This window comes from Galeopterus variegatus, unplaced genomic scaffold (genome assembly GCF_000696425.1).
Source record: "Galeopterus variegatus unplaced genomic scaffold, G_variegatus-3.0.2 Scaffold1010, whole genome shotgun sequence".
NCBI lineage: Eukaryota > Metazoa > Chordata > Mammalia > Dermoptera > Cynocephalidae > Galeopterus > Galeopterus variegatus.
In genome coordinates this window covers 109,841-137,688 of record NW_007727121.1, presented here as the reverse complement: position 1 = coordinate 137,688, position 27,848 = coordinate 109,841, and the positions used below count along the sequence as shown (strand labels likewise).

The window sequence follows — 27,848 nt, the reverse complement described above, 5'->3', positions numbered from 1 at the left end:
CTCAGAGTCTTAGCACTGGAAGACAGCCTATGGCTTTTCCAATTATTAGTCTCTCTGGTACAGGTTTCCAATAATCTGTAAACTCATCCCTGGCACAGCTTGTACGCCAGTCATCATTCTTTTGGGTTCCTCACTGTACTGGCTGGGCACATGGGTGTTCTTTTTGTTTTTGTTTTTGCAGTGAGGCAGGAGATGATGCGGTAGAGGTGGGGACCAGGACTCTTTACCTTTCCATGGGTCTTTAAGGACAGCCTGTGAGTGTCCTTAACTCCCCCTCCCTGGAGGGTTCCCAGACTGCTGCCTGGAGATTCCTCACTTCTGCGCATTCACTCAACGTGTTTTACTGAGAACTTACTATGTGCTAGGTACCAGAAATTTACAGATGAAAAAAATGTGGACTCCTGCCCTAAGTTGAGTGGAGGAGCTGGCTGGTTAGAGCATAGTGCTGATAACACCCAGGTCCAGGATTTGATCCCTGTACCAGCCAGCAAAAAAAAGTCTAACAAAGAGACAAAAAAGAAAATAAATTAGAGTGTAGTGCTGGTGTTATACCTATTATTTATTGAGCATTTAAGTGCCAGACACATGCCAGCCCTTTTATTTATTTATTATTTTATTTTATTTTTATTTTTTTTAAAAGATGACCGGTAAGGGGATCTTAACCCTTGACTTAGTGTTGTCAGCACCACGCTCTCCCAAGTGAGCCACTGGCTGGCCCTTGCCAGCCCTTTTAAAATATACTATTTCATTGAACTTTTACAACAGTCCAGCAGCTTTCCATTTACAGATGAGGAAACTGAGGTTCAGAGAGGATAATGTCTTACTACTGGTAAATAGAGAAGCTAGATGAGAACTGAGATGAGTCTCAGGCTTGCGGGGTTGGCCTGAGTGCCAGGGAACAGAGGCTTCCTGGGTATTGATGGCTGAACCAGCCATTTGTGGAGGGGAAAGGCAGGCAGTCGGTTGGCTGTGTGAGAGGCTGGGGACATGGGCGTGTGAGCTCACACTCTTGACGTGCCTCTCTAGAAAAGCCCTCCCAGGTGACATCACCTTGCAATGGCCACGAAGTCATCCTTACTGCTTCTCAGAATCTCCCAGGCAAACTGCCAGCTCCAGTTGTCTGACCCTGATGGATCAGTCAAGAAATACCTGGGCAGGTACTTGAGTCCCGCCTTGCCCTGCCTGTGTGTTGCATAGTGCCGAGAGCTCAAGGCCAGTAACCCACACCAGCAGATGATCCTAAAAATCATTTGTGTATCTTCATTGGATTTTTTTTTAGCAGCTGATTTATCTTCCTAATTATGTTTGGCTTCAAGCTAATGTTAAAATGAGCTTGCATTAGATAATTTTCACTAATTAACACCAACTTAGTACAGGGGAAGTCATCCCAGAAGCATGCCGTGGGGCAAGGAAAAGCTGGCCTAGAATCTTACAAAGACTTGATATACCTCGTCCCCGGCGGGTCACATACGGTTCTTCATGGCTGAATTAGTTGACCTTGCTCATGTGGGTACTGTCTATCCTCTTTATCTGGAGAGCCAGGTTGGATATCCTTTGTATGTTCCCCTTCACGCAACCTTGTCCAGGGTATGGGTGTGAAGAGTAGTGGCCTCATGGGATCAGATCAACAGAGAGTGAGTCCCAGTGGATGCAGCAGGGAGACATGACTTGCAGAGTCGGGAGCAGAGCCCCGTGCTGAGGTCAAGGGGTCTGGGAGAGGAAGCAGCCTGGCTGGGCAGAATTGGGCTCCAGCCACTGCCAGTGCATCGAGGGAGCCTGGTGTCTAATAATGTCTAATTAGTGAGCCTGAAACAACGTAACATGGCTACAGACAGCTGGGAAGCCTCAGCTGTCAAAGCACTGATGCCTTGCTGGTGGGTGACGGCAGCCTGGCCTCCAGGCAGGGAGGGAACCCTGTTGGAGTCCACATTCTGGTCTCTGCCTTCTTGGTGGGCCAGGGATCAGGCCCCAACTATGTCCTCAGCTCTCAAAGGGAATCCCCCTACTCTGTAGGTATTCTGTTCAGAACATTTACTGCATGTTGGCTCTGGGCAGGAAGGAATGACAGGTCTCCATCCCCCACCCCTTGTGGATACATGGGGGAGATTCCCCCCTGTGTTTAGACAGACACAGGCCTGAGCAGACATGCATCCTGGAGAGGGCTCACACTGCAATGGGGACTGGAGACAGTGAATGATCCTGGGACAGCTTCAGGAAGAGTGAAACAGGGAACTCAACAGAGAGTGTTCCCATCGCCGAGGGCTAGGGCAGTGACAGCACAGTTAAGGTGCAGGGCTGAGCCTCCTGGCTGTGTTTGGAGGACATAGTGCAATGTCCTGTGGTGTGAGCTTATTGTCAATGAAGGAGTGGGAGAATGCATCTTTGGGTTGGAAGCACATGGAAGATCTTCAACCAGTCTGGGGGCCTTCAGCTTTATTCTGTGAGCAGTCGGGAGCCATAGAGTGTTTGGGCAGGGAAATGATATGATTAGGGTGTGTCATGGGACCCATTGGCCAAGAGGGAGAACAGTCAGCATAAGCCAATTTCCCATCAAGCTGACACTGAGTACCTCTTGTGTGCCAGGCACTGTCAAGGAGGAAGGGCAGAGCTGGGCCACCTGCAGCAGGCACCACACAAGATTTTATCTGGGCATTATCGCATATCTTCTCACCCTTGTGAGAACCATGAGTTAGGCTCACATTACACATGAAATTTAGAGGGGTTAAGTAACTTACTCTGACTCCAAAGTCTATGCTTTCCTCACTGCAATACACCTTTGGACTGTGGGGATTTAGCAGAACAAATCTACAAATCTACAGTCCAGGACGGGAGGAGGCAAGGGGGACCGGGGTGGAGGGCAGGCAGGGTTCTGGGGGGCTCCTGCAGCATGAGCCCCTCCCTCAGGCAGCTTTGCAGACCTCCTCTCCTTGGCTATCTTTCCTCTTTTACTACAGGGTACATCAGTGGGAAGCTTAAGGTAGAACTTTGCTGTTCAGTGGTTCACACCAAAGAAAGTCTTTGCAATGTACCCAGAGTCTTATTACCTGCTCCCCAGAGACGGGTTGTTTCCATACTCCAGCAGCACCTTTCTGTGCTCCAGTAACGGCTGTGCCAGTTATAAGAAGACAATCTGGTTCCCCAGAGCTGCCTTGGGGTACTTTATTCTGGCAGTGGTTTTCTAAGCAGCGTGTCGTGACTGTTTGGTGTGCGGGTGTAGACGCCCAGCCCTGCTTGATGAACAGTGCATCATGCCGACTCTTCCTTAATTGGGCTGCCCTTACCCTCAATTAGTTCAAGTTTTGACCTTTCTGGAGTGTAGTGCTGCCTAGGCTTTAATCACCACTCTGGGCTTGCCCTGCTGGGCACGGCAGTTCAGCAGAGGAGCAACAGCTCCTCCTTGATGTCTGTGGCGGTGGCTGGGGGGCCCCGGGAGCTTGGTGGGCCCCATGCCAGCTGCCTTCTTCCTTCTCAACCCCCTCCCCTGGAGCAAAGGCCCTTTGTCCTGGTTCTCACCTCTGAGGAGAGAGGAAGGAACACACAGACTGTACCCAGCGCTCACAACTGGCCAAGCACCGTGCACACCGTTCCACCTGTGTTATTTCAGTGTCACGTCCCCACCTCAAACGAGGCTTGGTAAATGACTTACTCAAGGCTTCACAGCCAGTGAGACTTTCTGCTCCCAGACACCAGCCTTCACTCAAGGTGTGGTTCATCTACCACCCACCTGCACTTAAGTCATCTGGGACAGGAGGGGGAGGATGAGGGGTATTATTGAAATGTATTTTCAAGGCCTGATGAGTCCAAATCTTTGAGGATGGAGCCATGGAATCTGCGTTTTCAACAGGAGTATCCCCACCCCTGCTGCCAGGTGATTCTTTGTGTTCTGAAGTTTGACAGTCGCTACCCTATGGATCTTGAGTCCTCTTTGGGGAGATTCCACAGTTGGGAATGTCATAGCTGGAGGCTGGTCAGGCTCAGTATTGCCCTCCAGGGGAAGGGAAGGACTGCCCCCCGATCCCAGACAAAGTAACTCCCCTGGGCTGCCAGACAGATGGCCCTTGTGGGAGGCAGCAGCTTGACCTGTGTTCCCCCACTCTGGGGGATCTCAGCGCCTATGGCATGAGGAGTTAGCCCCATTTGCCTTGTAGCAAGCAAGTTTAATAACTCCTCTTGACTACTTAGCATCTTCCTGGGATTCCATAGGTATGATCACAATCTCGTCTGAACCTTCCAGCAGCCCTGGGAGGTAGGCAGGGCAGGCATGGTAGGTGAAAAGTTGCAGGGGGGTCCTTTCCCTTCTTCCAGAAGAAGTGACTGTCACCAGCATGCCTCTGAGGCCAGCAGGCGTGGCCTGTGACCTTTTGCATTTTCACTCTATGGGAGCTAGTTGAGGAAGGAGTAGAGTTTGGGATCTTTGCAGGCAACAGCAGCCACACGTGCTCTAGCCTAGAGTTCCAGAGCTAGGAAGGAGGCAGATGGTATTGTCTCTCTCTACCCATGCGTCTCAGTTTGCATCCTGCTTTTATGTAACCAAAAGAGGCCTGGAGTCCTAGCTACAGTAGATCTGTCCCCAGAGCGTGCATATCCATATTGTCTGGGAGTGACAGCTTAGTGTTGTAAAAAATCTCAGGACTGGGGTCAGAAGCCCACGCTTTAGTCGCAGCTCTCTCAAGAGCCACCTGGGTAACTTTAACCTCAAGGCTGGGCTAAGTGCTGTCTGTGTTTCCTCCTAGTTCTGAGGTTCTGTGAGTCTGGAATGTCTTTGACTATAGGGGCCAGGCACAGCAGTGCAGCTTATGCCCTGTGTGTGGGCAGCGCTGAGGGGCTTTGTAGGGCTGACATGCATCTCATCCTCTACTTCCTAACCCTTATAGTCATCATAGGGAGGGCAAAATTTTGTAATTTTCACGAAGACACTTGCAAGGGGGTGGCTCTGCCTCCCGGCCTGGCTTTCCTTGTGTACGACTTCTACCCTTTGGTTAAGTACTGTCCTCAGTCATGGCTAGCTGCTCCTTTGAGATCTTGGGTAGGTGGAGTGAAGGTAGAGACCAGACCTTTGAGCTGTCACTCAAACAACAGCCCCCAAAGGTACTAACTTCTTGTCTCTTCTCTGCACCTTTGAGGAAGAACTTCAACTCTGCCTTCCAGCAAAACAATCTAACCAGGAGTCTTGCTCAGCATTCTTTTTTTTTTTTTAAAATTCACCCCAGTGACTTGTCATTAATGAAATAAAGGAGAAAACTGCAAAGCTAGACCTGCACCCAACAGATAAAACAATAGACTTGAAACTCCCTGCATTTATACATTTACTCCACAAACATAGAGAAAGAGAACTGACTTGTTTTGAGCTCTGTGATAAAGGTGGAGATTCTGAAAAAAGTCAGATGGTCCCCTCCATCCCGGACCCACAGCCTAGTAAGGGAAAGAGACATGTAGCAGATATTGCAATAATGTGTCAAAGAGCTCTGTTATTTGCCTGGAATACAAGGTGGGCAGGAAGCACGGAGTGGTTAACATTACTGGGAGGAGAGAAGTTCAGGAAATTTGTGGCTGAGTCTTGAAAGATGCATAGATGTTTGGGAAGGGGTGGAAATGAAAGGACTTGAAACTGCCTGATATGTACATGGTTCTCAAGATTGGGGGGGGGGGTGAACAATTTTGCCCCCAGGAGACATTTATCAATGTCTAGAGAGATTTTTGTTGTCATGATTGAGGGTGGTGCTGCTGGCATCTAGCAGTTAGAATCCAGGGGGCTACTCAACATCCTACAATGTACAGGACAGCCCCCCCACAACAAAGAGTTACCCAGCCCTAGAAGATCATTAGTGCTATAGTAGAGAAGCCCTGTGTTAAGGTTCTGTGCGGCTGAAAACAAGGGGCAGAGTTGAGATGTGGCCCAAGATGAAGCTGGAGGGGAGGAGAGGGGCCAATCATAAGACCCTTCAGATGCTGAGTCACGGAGTTTGGACCTCTCTTGAGGGCTGTGGGACTCACTGGTTCATCAGTCTGTTGATTTAGGAGAATTCCTGCGGTGGAGGGTGAAGGAAAGCAGAGGTAGAACAGGAGAGACAAGTTAGGAGGCTATTCCAGAAGTTTGGTAAGAAATGAGGAGGGCCTGAACTAGGGCAGCAGTACCAGTGGGAACAGAAAGGGGTTGACCCAGAGAAGGTGCACCAAGAGGTAGGACCTGCTGGACTCAGTGACTGTGAGATGGGATTTGGTCAGTGGGGAAAAGGGGGAGGCTCATAGACTGGTGCTTCTGGCCAGGGTGACTGAGGATGGTGATTTGGGGAGAGCCTGCAGGGGAGGCTGATGCACATGTCCAAGCGGCAGTCAGTTCTGTGAGATCCTGCACAGTGGTGCCGTATATATTCTGGGTCACCCAAACACCAGGGGTCCGTGGGCAAAGTGGAACCCTTTTTGTCACTTTTGTTATCTCATGGTTATTAAGGAGCACAGAAAGAGAATCCGAAAAGCTGGCAGTTTAATTAAAGTTGAATGGCAGATGGAGGGGCATTCTGAGGCTCCCCTGGCCCCTTGCTCCCTGCCCATGCCACCCAGGCAGGATATCAAATGAGGAGATGTTGCGTTCACGAAACACCCAGTGAGAAGTCTTATAACATCAGAGCCTGTTTGCCAGTGTGCCTGCGACAGCTTCTAAAAACTACTGCCAGCTCAAATTAACCCTCTCCTCAGGTGCTGCACAGCAGTAAGTAACCAGGTAAAGGATTGCTGGGGGTGGGGAGCCAGCCATTGAGTAGAGGATGATGTTTCCTTCTGACAGCATCTGTTTCCCGGGCTCTGAACCTATGACACCCTTTTTTTAAAATCTGATTTTCCATCTACACTGCGAGCCTTGAAGTTAGGCTTGCCGTGGAGAATCACATGGGCACGTTGGACACTGGAGCAGAGGGAGTGGGAACTAGTGTTCTCGGCCCGATGCTGAGGACCTGAATGTCAAGCAGGGCCCTCCAAGACCAAAGCGGAGAGTAATATCACTTCTCCACAGCTGGGTTGCAGGAGTCAGAGAGCAATCAATTTTTTTTTCTTCTACCGATATTTCATTGTTTAATTGGTAGTGGCGCAGATGGCTGGCTCTCACCAGGGTGTCTCAGACTGAGCCTCCTGAAAGCTGGGCCCTGGGGACTGCCACCTCTCCTCACTTCCTAGGTAGGTGGGGGTGAGGGCAGGCCAGCTTCCCTACTTACTTTTTCAATCTCAAGACAAAAATCAGAGTATGAATCCAAGAGGCACTTTTGTGAACCAGTCAGGCAGTCCTCAGCAACACGAATCAACTCTGAGCTGGACGCTTGGAGAGTTTGGAAGTGAGAGGACAGTGGGCTGTGGCCTCCTGAAGCACTTGGGAGATGTCAAGAGCACTAGGAGATGGTGGGAAAGTTTCCGGGAACTGTGTTTCTGATGGGATGAAGCCTGAACTCTGCAGCATCCCGTTAAAACCCTCCATGATCCAGGCCAACCCCTGTACCTACCCCATACCTACCCTGAACTGCACCAGGCCAACTGGAGGACTTGGATGTGGTTTTTGTTCATTTGGTCAGTTGGCTTTTTTGGGCCTCTCAAGTGCAAAGAGCTGATTTTGTACCTCAGTTCACAGTACACTGCCATCATCAATCCATGGAAGGACCCTGTAATTGTATCTTCACCTTCTCTCCCCTTCTATAGGCAGCCACCCTCATTTGTTCAGCATATGTCCTTGGACATGCTTGTATCCTTGAAAAACATGTAATATTATTTTATGTAGTATGTTTTTATTTACATAAATAGTATTAGGCTATAGATCTCATTCCTTAACATTTTAAATTTAACTATCCACTTTAAAAAGAACTATCCAAGTTACTTCATGTGGATGCTAACTCATTGTTATCCCAAAGACAGTCGTAGTGAATGTTTTTGTTCCTGCCCCCTAAAAGTATGTAGTAAGACATAGTACAGAGCCATGGCAATAAGAATTGTAGTACTGAGGTAGGAAGGAACTGACAGATAGACCAATGGAAAAGAATGGTGAGACCAGAAACGTATATACACACACACTGTCCCTTGGTATCCACAAGGAGCAGTGGATACCAAAATCCATGAATGCTCAAGTCAATTAGTCATCTCTTTGTATCTGTGGGTTCTGCATCAGTGGATTCAACCAACCATGGATTGAAGTATTTTTGATTATTGTTGGAATAGAAGAAACCTATTGATTTTTGTAAGTTTTTCTTATATCTGGCAATCTTGCTGAATTCTATTATTCTAATAGTTTTTCTCTTGATTCATTCAACCAACCATGGATTGAAGTATTTTTGATTATTGTTGGAATAGAAGAAACCTATTGATTTTTGTAGGTTTTTCTTATATCTGGCAATCTTGCTGAATTCTATTATTCTAATAGTTTTTCTCTTGATTCTACTGGGTTTTCTATGAAAAGTATATCATCTCTAAATACTGGTAGTTTTGTCCCTTCTAACCCTTATATCTCTTATATCTCTTTATTTCTTTTTCTTATTGCATTGGTCAGGACCTCCAATTCTATGTTGAATAGTGGTGCTAGTGAGTGTCAGTATCCTTGACTTGCCCAGGACTTATAGGGAATGCATGTTAAGTTTCTCTGCTAAATAAAATATTTTGTGTGGGTTTCTGGTAGACAGACTTTACTAATTAAGTAAGATACTTTCTATTTTTAGTTTTCTGAGAATTTTTTTTTGTCTTTTTCGTGACCAGTAAGGGGATCGCAACCCTTGGTGTGGTGTCGCCCGCACCGTGCTTAGCCAGTGAGCGCACCGGCCATCCCTATATAGGATCCGAACCCGCGGCGGGAGCATCGCTGGGCTCCCAGTGCCGCACTCTCCCGAGTGTGCCACGGGGTCGGCCCTTTCTGAGAATTTTAATCACAAATAGGAATCTAGCTTTAACAAATACTTAAAAATTTTTTTAAGATAATATATGATTTCTTCCTCCTTGGCCCCATAAACATTATAAATTAAATTATAGATTTCGTGATGTTGAATCATCCTTACATTCCTAAGATAAACCTTACTTGATTATGGTGTATTATGTTTAGTTTGCCTTTTTTAGTGTATTATCCATGGCATTTGCATTTTCAAATTCATTAATGTGTAATTTGTTTTAATATTCTTTTTACCATTTTTACTATTTCTTAAATCTTTATTATGTCTGTAGTTATTTTTCCTTTTTCATTCAGTATTTTATTTGCATCTCTTCTTTTTGTCAGTCTTACCAGAAGTTTATCTATCTTGTTTAATCTTTTTAAAGAACCAGGTTTTGAGTCACTGTTTCTAAAATATCTTATGGCAGTCCCATCTCTGTCAAGCAGTAAAATGAAGACTCTGCAGTCAGGTAGACCTGAGTTTCTTGCTCTGCCACATGCTAGCTGTATGACCTTGGATACATTACTTTGCCCCTCTGTGTTTACTTCTGCAGTTGTAAAATGAGAATAACAATCCTTCCTCATAGTTGTGAGGATCAGATTAGAAAATTTACCCAAGGGCCAGCCCGTGGCTCACTTGGGAGAGCGTGGTGCTGACAACACCAAGTCAAGGGTTAAGATCCCCTTACTGGTCATCTTTTTTTAAAAGAAAAAGAAAAAAGAAAATTTACCCAAAGCATGAAACAGCCTGGGGTGCACTAAAAATGTTTAGTATCTGTTAATTCCCATCCTCAGTGCCTGTATTGCATTGAGAGAGAGAGAGAGTGTGTGCGTGTGTGTGTGTGTGTGTGTGTGTGTGTGTGTGTGTGTGTGTGTATGTAAAAGAGACAGAGAGATAGAGATTGATTGCTTTTAAGGAATTGGCTCATGGGATTGAGGAGATGCAAGTCCCAAATCTACAGGGTAGGCTGTCAGGCTGGACACCCAGGGAACAGTTACAGTCAGAGTCCAAAGGCATTCTGCTGGCAGAATTACCTCTTGTTCCGGAGAAGTCAGTCTTTGTTCTGTTAAGGCCTTCACGGCCCGTGGCTCACTCGGGAGAGTGCGGTGCTGATAACACCAAGGCCCCGGGTTTGGATCCCATATAGGGATGGCCGGTTGGCTCACTGGCTGAGCGTGGTGCTGACAACACCAAGTCAAGGGTTAAGATCCCCTTACCGGTCATCTTTTTTTAAAAAAAAAATAAATAAATAAATGTTAATCTTGTCCAAAAAAAACCAACAACACCTTCATAGAAACATGCGGAATAATGTTTGACCAAATATCTGGGCACCGTGACCCAGCCAAGATAACACAGAATTAACCAGTTAATCTTGTCCAAAAAAAACCAACAACACCTTCATAGAAACATGCAGAATAATGTTTGACCAAATATCTGGGCACCGTGACCCAGCCAAGATAACACAGAATTAACCATCATAGTGCCTTTGTGCTGTGTCCTTAGCCTGAAGTGCCCACCTCGTAGGCTCCTGCTAGGCCATATGGTAGGTTAGAAAAAGGTGTCCTTTCCTCAGGCAGGCACAGCTCCCACTCATCTCCTCAGCCCAGTGCCCATGTGCTGGGCACACTCCTGCATAGCAGCCCAGCCAACTTCCCTGCTTGGTTTTCCTCCCTGCTTGTTTCTCATGATGCCCAGAGGCTTCCCATTCTTTAGGTTTCATTCTCCTCAGTGGAGTCTTTCTGGTCTCCCCTGGCTGGACATACTATTTCTCTCTTTCTGTTTTTCTCTTGCTCTCTCCCTCCCACAACCCATATCACATGTTATATGTGCAACTTTTAAGGCATCTATCTCATTTCATTTATGTCTTAGTTTTGGGTTTTTTTGTTTGTTTGTTTTTTTGCAAATGTCTCCTCATTCCACCTGGATTAACCCCTTGAAGTTGGCAGTTGCAGCTTATCTGTCTTTAGATCGATCCTCACTCTGCCTGTGGGGCTCAGTAAGCATTCATATTTATATGACTGATTATCAAAAGAAGAGCTATGGAGAGTCTTAAATGATTCTGTATGATGGTGGGGGACCAGGAATCTTTATAGGCAGGGGCGATGGTGGAGCACATGTGCAAAGGTGGTGCTGGTGACCATGACTGTGACCGTAATGGAGGCTTATTGAGCTTACCGTGTGCCAGCCACTGTGCTAAGTACTTTCGTGGTTTATCTCGCTCAGTCCTCACGACACCCCTTTGAGATAGGTACTGTTATTAGCTCTACTTTGCTGCTGAGGAAGCCAGGGCACTGACAAGCTAGCCGTGAAACTGGTGTACAAGGCCTGGTCTGCCTGACTTTAGAGTCCATGCTTTCAGTTATGACAGCAAGCAGACTCCTTCAACTGTATAGCAGCTACCTACCAGTTACTGAGGACTTACTACATACCAGGCATTATATTTGATGCTTTACAGATGTTATCCCTTATCCTCACGGATTATAAATGTATAAAGTGCAGGGTATGCCCACTTGCAGATGAGGAAACAGTCTCATTGAGGTTAAGTGACTTGCCTAAGGTCACATAAACAGAGGGTGTTGGTTCCAAAGTTAAAACCAGACCTCTCATAACCCAAAGCCAAGGTCCTTTGCTCCGCATCACGTGCACAGTGTTTGGGGCCAACAAGGAAACACTTGTGGCTGGAGCGAAGGCTGCAGCTAAGGTTAGAAAGGCAGATCTGCATCAGGCTGCAAAAGGCCTCACTTTCCAGCATGGACAATCAGGATGGGCTTTTGTAAATGAAGGGTCCTAAGCAGTGACCATGATTTGAGGATGGGGTGGGAGGGATGGCTGCTGGAGGCCAGGGGAATCCAAGCCAACTGGAGCTCTGCCCAGATCTGTGCTTGGGGAATCACAGGTCTTTGCACAGCTGCAGGGAGATCAAAGCACTAAGACCTGCTGAGAAAGTGATGTTTGAGCAGATCAGTGACTTACGGAAATGAGCCCATCCCTTGCATCTCAGCTATGGCCTCTCCTGTGCCTGCTTGTTTCCTGAGGGCATCAGGAGCAACTTTGCTTAGCCTCCTAGGTCTCCCCCAATGTGACTTCTGAAGAGCTGCTGGAAAAAAATTCCCAGGATGGGGTGGTGGGAATTTGTCCAGGGTGAAGTACAGCTCAGTCTGCACCCTCAGGCCCTTCTCTTCTCCTGGGCTCAGAAGTGCTCAGAGGTGGGTAGGGGTGCGGTGAACCCAGGAGTGGTGCAGGAGCGGTTTTTGACTCTTGGTCACCCTAGGGTGAGCTGGTCCTCTCTGGGCAGAGTGTGTCTCTGTGGGTGTATAGTCACAATTTGCCTCACTAGTGCCCTTCCCTGTCTAGGTCATTGCTGTGGTCATGGACCTTTTCACTGACGGTGATATCTTTCAAGACATTGTAGATGCTGCCTCTAGGCGCCGAGTCCCAGTGTATATCATCCTGGATGAGGCAGGAGTGAAGTATTTCCTGGAAATGTGTCAGGGCCTGGAACTCTCTGACTTCCGTATTCGGGTAAGTCACACTGGGGCAAGGGCTGGGCAGGAGATGAGATGCAGATTCCGTCTGCCCCTTCCTCTAGCTCTTCTTTCTGCCTCCTCCCCAGTTCAGGGGCTCAGGTGAACTTCAAGATCTCAACCTTTTTCCTTATGTCTAAAAGCCTTGACTCATGAACTGATAATTACATGCCCAGCTTTTAAAATTTTATCCAAGGCTGCTGAAGTTGAAGGGGGCAGCTGTGGCCCAGTCTTGGGGCGCTCAGCCTCCAGAGCCTGACATCACTATTGGGTTCAAAGTTAGGGCTGTCTTCTGGGGAGCTTTGGGAACAGGCAGGAACTTCCCTGGTCTTGTCTATGCCCAAAGTGAGATTTGGTGACTTCTTCCTGCTCTCCAAATTGGGTTCCATATGTAAGGCTGTAGGAAGAAGAGAGCCTAGCAAAGATAAGAGCCCATAGGCAGGGCCCATGGACAAGAGGGCTCTTCCCCTGCCCACGCAAAGACTTGGCACAGAGCCTAGTAGGCCCTACAAACTGGGTGACGGTGCTCTTCTCTTCTCAACAGAATATTCGTGTTCGTTCTGTGACAGGCGTTGGCTTCTACATGCCCATGGGGAAGATCAAGGGAACCCTGTCATCAAGGTTCCTGATGGTGGATGGTGACAAAGTGGCCACTGGATCGTACAGGTGAGTTGATCATAGAAGAGCCAAGGAGATCTTTATTCATGGTAATTGTTCAGGAAAATGCTAGACTGGAGCCTCCATTGTCAGGAGTTTTAAAGACATATTGTCTGACCCAATGGTGGAGAACAGCTTCCTGCCCAGTCCTTTCCCTCAAACTTTCTGGTTGATGGATTATTCTAGAAAGAAGGTCAACTCTTGCTGGGCGTTAAGCACCACCTGCTTTTCATGGTCCACAGCAACCAGTTACAGTTTGAGGCTAGGTGTTAGATGGGATAAACAGGAAGTAGAGTGAACCAGATCTGGGAAAGAAAGGTGAAGGTGTGGTGTGGAGGAAATGTCTCCAGAATTTTGATTTCAAAGTAAATTACCAGGAGTATGACAGACTATATTTGTGCAGTCTCTCCCCTCCCAGTAAATTGAAATCTAGTTGAGGAGAAGAGATCTGAGCCCATGAAACAGTTAGTAAATGGCATAAGTCCTCTTACTTATGGTTAAAGTATGGATTTTCTTTTTCCTTTTTGTCTTTTTTACTGACCGGTAACGGGATCCCAACCCTCAGTGTCGCGCCCGTACCGGGCACCGGCAACGGGATCTCAACCCTCGGTGTTGCGCCCGCACCGCGCTCAGCCAGTGAGCGGGAACCGGTCTCCACATGGGATCCGAACCCTCGGCGGGAGCGCCACCACACTCCCAAGCGGCACACTCTCCAGTGCGCTACCGGGCCGGCCCAAAGTATGGATTTTTGCAGACACTATGTGCACTAAAAATTCAGAGAGGAACCAGCAAGGAATGGAGTAATATCAACAACAGAGGCAGCTGCAGCTACTGTTTATTAAATGTGTGTCTGTGCTAGGTACTGAGCTAAATGTTTTATAGAAGTTATTTTACTTGAGCCTCACAACTCCATGAGTATGGGTCCTGTGGGCTTCATTTTACAAAGCACACGAGGGTAGAAACCAGGTTTGAATCCAGGCCTGACTTCTCATGCCCTTTCCCTGCATCTGCTGCCTTCTTTCTGCATTTGAGGCTATGACCTGGGAAAAGGGAAGATTTGGGGTGGTGGCTGGCTAGCTTAGTTGGTTAGAGTACAATGTTATAACACCAAGGTCAAGGGTTCAGATCCCCAAACCATCCAGCTGCCAAAAAGAAAAGCGTGGATTTGGGTCAGTGGAGGGAGGGCAGTCTGGCACAAAGCCAGAGAGGTGCCTTCCACTGGGCAGCGATGAGTCTAGCCACAGTGGTGAGTCAGGACGGTGCGATGTTGAGGTGGCCGCAGGCAGGGCGAGGGAGAGGCCTAGACACATGTCTTGCTTTTCTGTCCCCACGTTCTCAGGTTCACTTGGAGTTCCTCCTACTTGGACAGGAACCTCCTCCTCCTGCTGACAGGGCAGAACGTGGAGCCCTTCGATGTAGAGTTCCGAGAGCTGTATGCCATCTCCGAGGAGGTGGACTTGTACCGGCAGCTGGGCCTGGCAGGAGGTGCAGGCAGGCACCTCAACTACTCCTCCACCGTGGCTCGCAAGCTTATCAATCCCAAGTACGCCTTGGTGTCAGGCAGCCGCCACCCACCAGGGGAGATGATGCGCTGGGCTGCCCGGCAGCAGCGGGAGGCTGGCGGCAATGCAGAGGGGCAGGAGGAGGGCAGCGGAGGTGGCGAGTCGGCCCGGCGCTTGGAGAGCTTTCTGAATGACCTGGTTACGGTGGAGCAGGTGCTGCCCCCCATAGAGCCCATTCCCTCGGGAGAGCTGAGTCGGAAGGATGGCAGGATGGTTTCTCACGTGCACATAGACCTGAAGCCCAAATCCCGGGAGGCACTTACCCGAAATGGCAAGGGAGAAGCTGCCAATGGGGAGGCCACTCCAGCCAAGGAGGGCAAGCGCTTTAGCAGCAGGTTCCTGAGTCGACGGGCCAAGAGGCCCGCAGCGCCCAATGGCACAACCAGCCCCCTCTCCACCAAGACCTTTGCCGAAGCGGAGATTCTGCTGGGGAAGAGGGCCAATGAGGGTTCCAGTGCTGACATCTCAGGTGAGCCCCTCTGCCCAGTGCCGCCCCAGCCTTGCATCTGGCCCTTATCGAGGAGCATTGCCACATATCTGCAGAGGGGTAGCTTGTTGTCCTGGAGACAGCAGGAGCTCTGGGCTCAGAGGGTCCTCAGTTTCCATCTTGGCTCTGGCCTGTATCTAGCTTGTCGACTGGTGCAAATCGCTGCAGTTCTGAGTTTCCATTTCCTCTTCTCTGAAAGGGGAGAAGGCTGCATGCCCAGCTGTTCTGAGAATATGAAATGCTCAGGATAGTGCTGGGCATGGAGTAGTCCACGAGCTTTTATAACTACTGCAAGAGGGCATTCAGATCGGCCCTCCCAGTAGCTTAAGAGGATAATGTAAGCTTAGAAAGTTTCTCCTTTGGGCCGAGCCCGTGGCGCACTCGGGAGAGTGCGGCGCTGGGAGCACAGCAGCGCTCCCGCCGCGGGTTCGGATCCTATATAGGGATGACCGGTGTGCTCACAGCGCTCACTGGCTGAGCATGGTGCGGCCGGTCTCAAAAAGGACAAAACTTAGAAAGTTTCTCCTTTGGGCCGAGCCCGTGGCGCACTCGGGAGAGTGCGGCGCTGGGAGCACAGCAGCGCTCCCGCCGCGGGTTCGGATCCTATATGGGGATGACCGGTGCGCTCACAGCACTCACTGGATGAGCGCGGTGCGGCCGGTCTCAAAAAAAGGACAAAAGAAAAAAAAAAGAAAGTTTCTCCTTTGGAGATGAAGAAACAGAAGAAGCAAAGCATAGCTGGGTGGCAGGGCCAAGGCTCAAGCCCTGGCTCTGGGTTTAGGGCTCTTTCTAGCAAACCTTGTTCCTTGCCAGGTCACCCGTCATCAGGACCTAACCTGGCCAAATATACGCCACCCCACCCCCTTGCCCCACCAATGCTCTGACCCACTTTCCTTTTTCTTTTGTCATTAGTCTGACTTGGTTTTTCCACGTGCCTATCATGAGTGGCGTTGGCCATGCTGCTTACCCTCTGGGAGAAACTGTCCCTAGTGGTAGCATCTTTCTGGCTATCTCTCTGGGATCCCTAGAGGCCTTGGCCTTTGCCTCTTTTTGTGGAGCACTCTCAGTGTGGCCTTTGAGAAGGCTGGTGGTGACAGCCAGGGCTGCTGTGGTGCCTTTCTTATCTCGGCATCCGTGAATGGGAGGGGTCTTTGTGCTGGGATTTCTCCTTCTGCTTATGGGGCTTTGCCGCAAAGAGAACTGGGCTCCCTGGCTGGCCAGGTAGGTGATGGCAGAGCCTGAGGTCTTGTCCTGGGCAGCCTGGGGGCACTCAGGACTCATGCACCCCCACAGCCGCAGCTGGGGCCAGATCGTGAGTGGCTTGAGAACAGGGACCCCAACCATCCCTCCTCTGCTGATTGCCCAGCACCTATCACAGCCTAGCACACTCCGTGTGTTCAGGAAATGTCGGATACATTTGCTTCCTAAAGTTAGAACCAGCTTGGGCGTCTCTGTGGGCACAGCAGGAGCACCAGGGCTTTACCTCCATGTGCCAGGTCCTACGTACGGGCTCCCTCTCCTTTTGCTCTCACAACACCCCTTCAAGCACAGAGGTGGCAGGTGAATGCTTGGAGAGGTGAATCCAGTGACCCACCAGGGGAGGGTGGCTGGCCCCGTTCCCATTCCTCCTGGCTGCCCTAATGCCAGATGCTGTTGCCACCCCGCTCACTCTTTCTCGCTTGCGTCCCTTGTTTGGAGGAAGGGTTGCCATGGTGAATACCTGGCAGGGAAGGGAGGGGGAGGGAGGGGGCGAGCCTGACCGCAAAAGGGGCTGTTTCCCAAGTCCTGGCTGGAAGTGAAGTGGAAGCTTTCTCTTCCTTCAGCCCCTCACCCAGAGGTGCTGTTTCCATAGAAACGCAAGGCCCATTGTCTTGTCCCTTCCCACTGCCTTTAGCTGTCTCTCAGCATTGGATTCCCCTGCTCGGATGACTGAGGCAGTTGCTGCCAGTGTTGCCAATCTCTGAGTGTTTGTGCATGGTGCCCAGGCCCGTGCCCTCAGGAAGCTCCTCTCCAGAGTGCCTGACACCTGGACAGAGAGAGAGAGAAAAGAGGGAGGGTGAGACTGCACCAGCACACAGCCAGGAAGGTCCGAGGGCTGCCTGGAAGGATCACCCTGTTCCTTCTCCATCCTTTAGAAGAGACACAGAACAGCTTCGTCCAGCACGAACTGTGCCCACTGGGATGGGCATCCTATGCCTGAGGCCTTGACATTCAAGTTCCGTAGTGAGACCTTTTCTCTCCCTTCCTCTTTCTTCCCTCAAAGGCAGGGAAGAGAAGCAGTAGCTCCTCTCCTAGGAGGCCCTTTTCTTCTGCCTCCCAAATGTTGGCATGCAGACGTCCCCCTCCCCCCACCCCTGCCTCTGGCAGCAGCAGCTAAGCAGCTAGGACTGTGTGTGTGACAGGGTTGCACTCCTGCCACCGTGGGCCCCTAAGGTAGAAACGAGTAGTCCCAGTACACTTGGAGCTGCTGTCTGGGAGGAGATCACTTTAGCTTCTACCTTAGGGCCCTCCATCCAGGAAAGGAATCGCCTTCCCACACAGAACATTCAGAATAGCCCAGACATGTTGCTCTAGTACCCTGGATACATCCTTCCCCTTCCTGGGCCTCTTTCCTCCTTTAGAAGGGGAGGGAGTGAGCTAAGGTCTCTTTGAATTCAGGTTCTGACTGTCCTTTCTGTCTCTGTTGCCCTCTTGTCAAGGGAGAACCCGGGTGGATGACGGGATGGGTGGAAGAGAGAAAAATAGAAAAAACCCAAGAGCTGACAGCCTGTGAAATTGCTTGATAAGAAGTATATAGTTGTCAAACAGCATGTAAATTTTTGCAAAACCAGGTGTGGCCCTTGGGAGAACCTTACGAAATCGCTTCCTTTGGGGCGGGGGATTCAGCTGGTGGCTGGTGGGAGGGTTGCGGGGAAGCTGCCCAGTGGTTTGAAGGCTCACAGCCCCCTCTAGTGGCAGAAGCTGGGCGCCTTCTGCCTTTGGTCTTTCAGCTAGGCCTACACTTTTGAAGAAAGTTAAGACACGGTGTTACATGATTTCACAGAGAACTCATGTAGTCCTTACAACCATCCTGCATCATGGCAGCATCTCACAAACAAGATCCCTGAGATTCAGAGAGGTGAGCCCCTGTGTGCATGGTCACGCAGTGAAGAGAGCACAGTGTGGTCTCCTGCCTCCCAGGGCCTTCTGCAAAGCATTAGGGCTGTCTCCGGAAGGCTAGGGTTGGCAGCATTTCCCTACGTGTTGAAAGGTTGGAAGAGCCAGAGGCCTGAATATAGGATTGACCTTCCTCCTGCTATCCTACCAGCCAAGAGGAAGGTGGGAGTGACAGCTTACTTCCCAGGGTACCTCTGCATCATTACCTTCCTGAGACCCCTGGGGCCGTGCTTTTCTTCCCAGAGTCCTCTGAGGCACCTGCAGTGACATACCTTCCCAGAACTCTCCTGGGTTCCCCTGATTCATGTGTGGATGGGCCCCCCTGGCTGGCAGCGTGATCTGGATCTGTAGAGCTGTGGCCACTGTGCTCCTGGATTTGGGGACTTCTGCTTCTCTTGTGTCATCCCTGGGTGCTGGAGGTCTCAGATCTCTCTCCTGGAAACCTTGGTCCCTGTCAGGGATGGCATGTCAGGAGAGTGCTTTGTGGGTTCAGAGTTTCATAAGGATTTGTGGGTCCCCACTTCCAGAGTAAGTCTACCCAAGTGCTGTCTTATCAAGGCGGGGTTTCTAAACTCAGTGTTACCGTTGAGGAGCATGGATCAGCCGCAACTGGTATTTGGAAGCTGTAGTCTGATCTGATGCACCTGAGCACCTTTACCAGTGGGGGTTCCAACACAGCACAGGAGAGGGGAGCACAGTGAGGTTTTCCTCGTGGCCAATCGCACTCTGCTCTAGAGAAGAGGCAGGTATCCGTACTCTTATTGGCAGATGTCATAATCTCTCTGTCCTACTTTCTCTTGAGCCTGGCCGAGGCTGATGTCCCCATCTTGGGAAGACAGTAGGTGAGTGAGGGCATCTGCCTCACCCAGTCAATGTCTGTTGCTGCTGCTGTCAGTACTGTTTTCTAGGATTGTCTGAACCCTGAAGTAGCTTGCCATTGCCTGCTCGTTCACTTTACTTAAGAAATATACAGGTTGAATATCCCTTATCTGAAATGCTTGGGACCATAAGTATTTCAGATTTGGGATTTCTTTGGATTTTGGAATATTTGCAGAATACATACCAGTTGAGCATCCCTAATCCGAAAATCCAAAATCTGAAACGCTCCAATGAGAATTTTCTTTGAGTGTCATGTCATCACTTTAAAAGTTTTGGATTTTGCAGCATTTTCGATTAGGGATGCTCAACCTGTATACTTATGAAATGTCCTCTCCATGCCAGGCACTGTTCTAAGTTCCGGGTACAGCAGTGAACAGAGTGAACCAAGAGCTCCATGCCGTCTTGGGCATGTTATACTGAGGAGAGATGGCGCAGGGGAAGGAAATGACCTATTTATAAAGGGTGATCAGGGAAGGCCTCTCTGACAGGGAGCACTAGAGCAGAGACTTGGATGGAGAGAGCCATGTGGACATCTGGGGGAAGAGTCTTCCACATAAAGGGTATGAGAAGCCCTGAAACCTATAGGAAAGTGGAACCTGTTGTCCTTATCAGCATTCCCTGCCTCCCTCTCTCCTGCACCACTTTGCCTGCCAGTCGAACCAGACCAACTGGGGCTCCTGAGTGCCCCAGGATGCCCCCTCCCCAGCCCTCACACCGTGCTTCTCCTCTGCATCTGGTAACTCTTCCCTCCCCTTCACACCCCCATTTCAGTCTCACTTCACTGTGACCTGCCCTTGGAAGCTTGACTTTCTCTTATAAAATGTTGGGCTGTCCATGCTCATGCCACGCATACTTTCAAAAAAAAATTTTTTTGACTATGTATTCTTCCCCACGAATCTGAGTGGGTCTGATCTGCCTGTACATGGTAGGCTCCCAGTACATCAGCACTGGAGAAGTGATGGGGCACATCCTCAACCCAGCTTCCCTGTCAGAGGCATGGAAATGAATTCTGTGCATAAGGTATCTTTTTTTTTGACTATGTATTCTTCACCACGAATCTGAGTGGGTCTGATCTGCCTGTACATGGTAGGCTCCCAGTACATCAGCACTGGAGAAGTGATGGGACACATCCTCAACCCAGCTTCCCTGTCAGAGGCATGGAAATGAATTCTGTGCATAAGGTATCTCTCCTGACTTTTGTGCAGCCTTATAAAATGAGTGGGTACCTGTCCTGGTACAGACAGGCTCTGCCCCTGACTCTCCCGGCCTTCTCTAGGAGGTAGCTGGGCAGAGTGTGGGCATTGGAAGCAGGCTCCTCTACCGCGCCTGCCTCCTCTGCCCCTCAGAGCTACACGCCTTCCCCCGCTTCCAGATCTGGAGGTTGATTTGCTTACCTGCCTCCAAAATGCTGTTGCCCCTGGGGAAGAACTCGGCATCTGCTTAGTAGGCCAAGCAAATAAAACAAGCCACTGAGGAGAGGAAGTGGGGATGGGTATGTCCATTGCAACAGTGAGAGAACTCTATGATGGCAGAATTCAGTCACTTGAGCAGAACCGTGTCAGACACAGACCTTGGCACCACCGCCAACAGTGACTGAGCTCCTGGATCCATCAAGAACTCAGGCAGAGTCATCCATCTCCCCTCCCACCTCCCTCTGGGCAGCCCTCTGTCCAAGTTGGGGCAACACTGATAAGGATGGCTTGACTAGGTTCATAGTACGTTCTGAAGAGTTAGTTCCATCAGGCCAGACAAGGCAGCAGTTGAGTACAGAGGGTGAGCTCAGCTGGGGGCAGGCCGCCACAGCCAGGCCTCCAGGTCGGGCTCTGCTCAGTGTCTCTCCTGCTAGTGGCCCAGGAGAGGAGGCAGATGCCACCTTAATTAAATTCACAGCTGAAGTGATACCAAAGGTGGTGCAAGTGCCAGGGAGACAACCCTTCCTGTGTAGAGAGGAACTGGCAGGAAATAATAGGAGCAATTTCCACCTGGGGAAAGGTAGCCAGCGCTCACTCCCAGGACATCAGCTCCCATGTTCAGCAGCCCGTCACCTCTCAGGTCTCCTCTCAGCTCCTCCTCTGTCCCTCCATAGGTCAGAGAGCAGGGACTCAGCCTAAGAAACTGTCAGCCTCGTTTTGAGATTGTAACGGAGTGGAACTGGATGGTGGAGGCCTAGAGAAGAGGAGAAATAAGCCTCCCTGGGCTGGAGGAGGGCAGCTTTCTGTCCCCCTTCTCTTCTCTCGATGCACTGTGTTCCTCCCTCTTCATCCTCTACCTTAAAACTGCCCCCCTAAGCCATGTGATCCACCCCACTGTGCCCAGCTCTTAGCCAGCACTTCTGACCCTTCCTGAGGCATAGGCTTTCCTCTTCCAGCCTAGGCAGCATGCATGGCAGAAACCAAGGCTGACTTTGGAAGACCAAGCTCTGGCGCTGGCTCTGGGAGCTGTTGGTCCCACTGCTCTGCTGCAGAATAGGGAAAGTGACACCTGGCTCACAGTGGGGCCCGTGAGGATCACCAGAGAGAACGCCCGTGGTGGTGCTTTGTAAGCTATGAAGCTGCATGTGATACTAGCTGCCAGTGAATCACCTCTTGGCAAGAGTTTTAAGTCATTGATTGTAGTTGTTGATTCTGGAGTCTGGATCCTTCCCCCACTCCTCTGGGTCAGGAGATGGCAGGCCCTTGACGTCCCAACCAGTAGGCTTCCTGCTGAGGCTGCCAGGACAGGAAGAATCTTTCTTTTTGCTTTCCTGGGTGCCCTATTGACCTGGTTTCTAGTTCAGCAGCTTGGAAGGGAGACAAAAACCGCAGACCCCCAATTTGAGGTGTGGACAGCACACAGGAAAGGGGCTGGAGGTGAATCTACTGAGCATTTCACTTACGTCCTTCCCTGCCTGTGTCCCTTGTCTCTGCAGGTAAAACAAGTCCCAGTCCTGCCAAGCCCAGCAATTGCGTGATTTCCTGAGTCACAGGACAAAGGAGGGCAGGACCTGTGGATGTCCACCTGTCCTATGCTATGGAGAGCACAGGTGGCACCAGTTTGCACACTGGACTCTGACTGGCCTCCTGCCCTGCAGCCTTCATCCTGGCCTCAGGGACCCTGAATCCCAAGTGGGAGGGTCTGAAGCATCTCAAGACTCACACGCCTCTATCAGACTGCCGGTGGCTGAGCAGGGGTCACTGCCGCCTTGTTTACATGAAGTGGAAGCTTGACCCGTATCCACTCTCATTTGTGCCTGACTCCTCCCTCTGCTGGGCTAGCCTTCCCCTGCAGGTTCCCAGATGGGGTGAGGGCCATGTCTTTATACCTTGATGGGACAGGGTCTCCAGGGCAGCCCCAGCTTTCCGGCTTCTCCTTCCCTGGGCTTTCTGGTGCTTCTGGTCCTCCCCAAGTGGCTGGTGGTATGAAAGGGATGAGGACGAGGCTCCGAGCCAGGTATCCTGAGATCTAGGCTTGCTCTAGCCTTTGAACTCAAATTGGAAGAGGTGGCTGGGACAGCTGGGGGACCAGCTGCTGTGGCCTTCCTGGCCCAGCCCCTGCGGCTCCTGCACTAGACTCTGAATGGAGTGTGGGGAAGATGCTTCAGCCTCCCCCAGCTGCTGGCAGAATTGGACACTGCCATTCTGAATCCTCACACTGAGGATTCCTTTCCCTCTGCAGTCCTGGCAGTCTTGGCCCGAGTGGTGCAGGACTCCTTGGCTGCTGCCTGCTGCATGCCTCCATGGGGGCTCTTACAGTGCCTTTACCTGGGACCACTCCTCCCCTCAACGTGCCTCACTTTGCAGCCCAAGGCACCAAGAGGGCTTGGCCGAGTGGGGTGGGGGTGTGTGGGAGACAGGACCCCACGGGCAGGAGCGTTTGCCCTTCCCCCCCACCCTCAAGATGGTCCTTGGTCCCCTTCACCAGTCAGGACTCCCCCAGGTACATTTCAGCCAAAGACTAGCCTCAGCCTCCTGCAAAAAGTCAGGCTCTAGTTTGGAGCCTCAGCTTCCCTGAAGCAGGTTGGCCTAATTACCATGATGCCAGGCCAGAGGAACCAGTAAACAATCCCACACGGCTCCTCCCCACCTGGGTGAATGACAGGGGCTGCAGAGAGAGTCTGTGGATGGACGCGGGAGAAACTGCCAAACTGTGGATTCTGAGCCGGCCCTGCCCAGGCAGGGAGATGGAGAGGACCAGAGCCATGGAGGAGCGAAGAGCTGACACGCCCTGTGAAACGGCACCTGGTGGCCTTCCTCAGCCTCTAACCCCTGAACCAAACTCCTGTCCTCTTTCTTTCTTCTGAAAAACCCTGGGACACCACCTGCACCTGGGGCAGGGGCACAGACGTATGCAAAGCAGCTGATGTGGGACACAAGAAAGGTGCGCACCGGCTGGGCTACGGTGGACCGGGTGTTCCTTCTCAGAAGGCAGGAAGTGGGGGCAACACCTGGCAGCCGTGCAGGAGAATCTGGTCTTAATGGCAGCAGGGAGGGGACGAGAAAGGAAGGGTGAGGAAGGGACCCTGGCCCACCTCCCTGAGCTTTTGTGAGGATTAAACACTCCTGGGAAGTGCTTCCCTGTGCACTGAAGCCTGGCACTGTGGCACTTGCTTGTTCTGCGGGGAAGGAGAGGGAGAGGTGGGTGACGGGATGGGGTGGGGTTCACACCTCAGCTCAAAGCGGTCACCCTGAAGGTGTGGGACACAAGATGCGAAAATTACAACAGGGAAAAGACCACCCTCGGTGTGAAGAGTGGACACCTCTGGGGAAGGAACCAGTTTCTAAGTGATTCTGCTGAGGGCTGCCTGTGCCTCCCCTATGGGAGAAGCTGGCCTGCCTTATCACTTTCCCCTCTCCTGACCCCAGCAGGCCCAGATGGTCTGCAAGGCAGGGCACCTCACCCTTCCAGCTTCAGGCTCCTCATCCTTACAGAGGTTTGGACCAGATGGTCTCTGGCCCCCTCCAGCTCTGAAATGCTCAGGAAAGAGACTATAGTCCAAAGATCACTGAGGATCTTGAAGTCATAAAATGCAGCTGTTAGTGTTTGCTGTCTGCCTAAGCTCCAGCCCACTCTGTTCCGCCTCTTGGCTTCTCAGCTTTGAGTATGTCTGCCCTCTGTTCCAGCACTTGCACATACTTTGTGAAATATGCTCTCACTCATCAAATCTCAAGGGTACATCTGGCCTTCCCAGATGGATGGCAAGTTCAAGGGTGGATTGTGCCCTTGGCCCCTGCACAGCAGCTCCTATGAGTTTGGTAATGTTGGAAGGGCTCTAGAAAGAACAGGATGAAAAGGCACTCTCAGTGATAGGCTCTAGCTTCACTACCCACCCAGCGCTCCCACATTGCTACCACCATGCTGCTCTCTCACTGAGTCCGGCTTCTCTAGGTTGACTGGTGCAGCTCTTTGGGAAGGCTAACCTCCCAATGAGCTGAGCCCCCTGGAGTTGCTACCACCCTGGCTTTGGCCCCATAAGGGCAGGAAGGCTGTCCCTTGAGATTTGGCAACACTTGTCTGTCTCCTTTGTCAGCTATCTGTCCTCAGGGTATAGTTAGTCCTATCCCCCATCCCACAAGCGTGCATCTGAGACAGCCTCTGCTAGCATTTCTATACTGCCTGTATATAAAGACTAGACAAAAAAGGAGGCCTAAAAATATGGAGGGACGTGGCCAGAGAGAGGAGTGGGGTTTTTTGTTTTTTGTTTTTTTTTCTTTGCTACTGCGTTACTTTTCTCTCTTTTGTTTATTGAGCACCCACCATATGCCAGTCACTGTGCTGGATGCTTTAGTCACATGCAGATTTCAAACCAGGAAAACCTCAGCAAAGAGTACAAAGTTAATAGTTTCCCTGTGTGTTTGGGGAATGAGCTTCATAAACTTGTGTGGTGAGCAGCGCAGGCCATATTATCCCCATTTTTCAGATGAGGAGGTACACGGTTTTCCCCAAGTCCCACACCAAATAAAATGCAGATCTGAGCCTGTTCCTGGAGCTCAGGGTTGCAGCACTAGGGACACATTGGAGCCACAGAATGCTGTTGGGGGAGAAGCTGTACTATGAATTGTGGGAGGTTTAGCAGCCTCCCTGGCTTCTACCTACTAAATGCCAGTAGCATGCCTCAAGATGAGACAACCAAAAATGTCTTCAGACATTACCAAATGTCCCTGGGGGATAAAATCACCCCAGATGAGAGTTCGGGCTTTCTACCCTGCAGCCCTGATGGCCACACAGGCTGCTTCTCTGAAGTGCTTCTGCCTGTAAAGGGGTATCATGACAGAGCACTTCGGCCTAGGGAGCCTGGCTGACTTACCTGAGGTTTCGCTCTCTGGGACAAGCATAATAGCATCTTCCATGTTTGTTCTAATTACATTGCTTAGCTCTTCACTGCCTGGTACTCCCCAGAACAGGTGTGTTTATGTGCACACATCTGCCTTACTCCACTGAGCTCCCTGTCAGGTTTCTTCCCAATCTGTTCCCCTTCCTTCAGTCTCAGCCACGTCCTGCAAGGAAAGTGTCATTGGACGTTAGCTGCATGTGCCCAGCAGTGGCCCCACCTCCAAAAGCAGCCAGTCTGATGACAGAAAGTCTTCCAAAGTCAAGTCAGGCCAAGCAGGAATTGCTACCTGACTGTCATGACCACATTCTGAATGAACATCAACAAAGCCCTGCAGCAGCTAATTAGCTCTGCCATGTGCTGTGGCTATAGTTTATCATCTGGTGGTGCGCCATGCTCGTGCCTTCCTGCCCAAAGGACCCAGTGGCTGTCACTGATTGTCTGTACTGCTGTTCCAGTGGCAGGAGGTTTTCTGCAGAACAGGCACTCCATGAGCTAAGCCGGAGCAAGGTTGGGAGAGAAGAGCAAGAGATAGGCGCAGATGGGAGAGTGTTCTTAGGCTAAGTAATTGCAAGATCAGCCCAAAGGCTGCCCAAATTTAGGCAGGCCTGAACTTTTCACTCCTCCCCTTGGAGCTTCTGCCCTCCCAGCTACGAACTGAGGAAGGCCCAGCTTCCAGATGCCGTGCACTGCTGCCTGGCACAGTAGATACCCCTGTCCTTGGGGTTCCTGAGCCTGGAGACCAACTCTGTGAGCACAGGGGCCTTGTCCATTCTACTCACTGTCATACCCACATCATCTGCTTGATACCTATTTGGTTTTTTTGTTTGTTTGTTTGTTTTTTGTCCTTTTTGAGACCGGCCGCACCGCGCTCAGCCAGATTCCAGAGCAGCCTGCCAACACTGCACCAAGCCCCTGGGCTTCCCAGGCAGTCCTGGAAGATTCCTGTAGATTCCTCTCCCTCCTCAGCTGTTTTCTAGCCTTTGTGCTTGTGACTGCATCCTGGCTGTCTCTCCAGCTGGAGTGGGAGGAGCCGAAGGGCAGGGCTGGGGCTGGGGCCCACCACGTAGCAGAAGTGGCCCTGAAGAGCAGCCCTCAAAGGAGAACTTCCGTAGAGGAGGTCCTGTGGCTGAAGCACGCGGTGAAAGGCTGACACCTTGTGGCCGGCTGGCAGCATGTGTCCTTCCTCTGGGTCAGATGGCCAGGGCTTTCTGTAAAGGGCCAGAAAGTAAATATTCTAGGCTTTGCAGACATTAGGTGTCTGTCACAACTACTGTCGCAACACTAAAGCAACCACAGACAGTACGTAATTAAGTAGGTATAACTGTGTTCCATGAAACTTGATGGACACTGAAATTTGAATCTCATTTGCAAATAATACAAAGTATTATTTTTCTTTTAATTTGTTTCAATCATTTAAAAATGTCAAAACCATTCTTAGCTCCTGGGCCATGCCAAAACAAGGAGTGGGCTGGATTTGGCCCATGAGCCCTAGCTTGCTGAACTCTGGCCTGGGACACTCTCAACTGTCACACCTGACATTTTTGCTTTGTCATTGTTCTGTTAAGAGGAATCCCCCAGTCTCCCTCCCCCAACCACATTGCTGCCAGTAAGGCTTCTTCTGAGCAGAAATTCACCTGTTCTGTAGGTTTACATAAGTGCCCATCAGGTGTCCAGCCCTGTGCTGAGAGGCATATAAGAGTTTTAATCAGCATTTATTTTTTGCTTTTATTCATTCATTCATTTATTCAAACAAACTTACTGAGAACTTACCATGTCCCAGGCACTGTGATAAGACAGAGCTGGTCTTTGCCCTCAAGATGTTCATAACCTGGTCGGGAAGATGGACGCAGGGAGGCAAGTGTTATGATGGGCAAGCACAATTTTTGTGGGGCATTTCACTCAACTTGGAGGTGGTCAGGGAAGGCTTCCTGGAGGAAGAAGTCATCTCTAAGCTGACACCTGTGAGTGAGTGGGGTATGGAGAGTGAGGCAAGGTGCTCCAGGGAAAGGTCCAGAGCATACACAGAACTCTTTTAGGAGAATTATAAGCATCAAGGACATAGTAAAGACTCAGATATGCTCTCTGCCCTCAAGACTTCCCTGTCTGGTGGGTAAGACAGTCTACATCATGCTGCTTTAAATTGCAGAGGGAAACTTAAAGAAGTTTTCCCTCCCAGCCCTTGAGGGATTGGCTATCAATGAGCCTCAAGAAGGTAAGCCACAACAAGTGAATGCTCCTAAGGCTGAAAATAATCCCCATGGCCAGTCTGGCGGTGGGTCTGACTCTTTGAGGGATTGGCTATCAATGAGCCTCAAGAAGGTAAGCCACAGCAAGTGAATGCTCCTAAGGCTGAAAATAATCCCCATGGCCAGTCTGGCG

The 27,848-nt window shown here is 50.5% G+C and overlaps 1 protein-coding gene across 1 annotated transcript in view; it reads left to right on the top strand.

Annotated features, from left to right (window-relative positions):
* Positions 1-22,365, top strand: part of LOC103591683 (protein FAM83F-like) — a 30,499-nt gene extending 8,134 nt beyond the window's left edge. Inside the window, exons 2-5 of the mRNA XM_008574178.1 lie at positions 12,249-12,416; positions 12,963-13,084; positions 14,415-15,106; positions 22,068-22,365. Of these exons, the coding sequence (XP_008572400.1) occupies positions 12,249-12,416; positions 12,963-13,084; positions 14,415-15,106; positions 22,068-22,117 (1,032 nt within the window). The 3' untranslated portion in view covers positions 22,118-22,365. The remainder of the gene's footprint in view (positions 1-12,248; positions 12,417-12,962; positions 13,085-14,414; positions 15,107-22,067) is intronic.
* Positions 22,366-27,848: the final 5,483 nt, after the last annotated feature.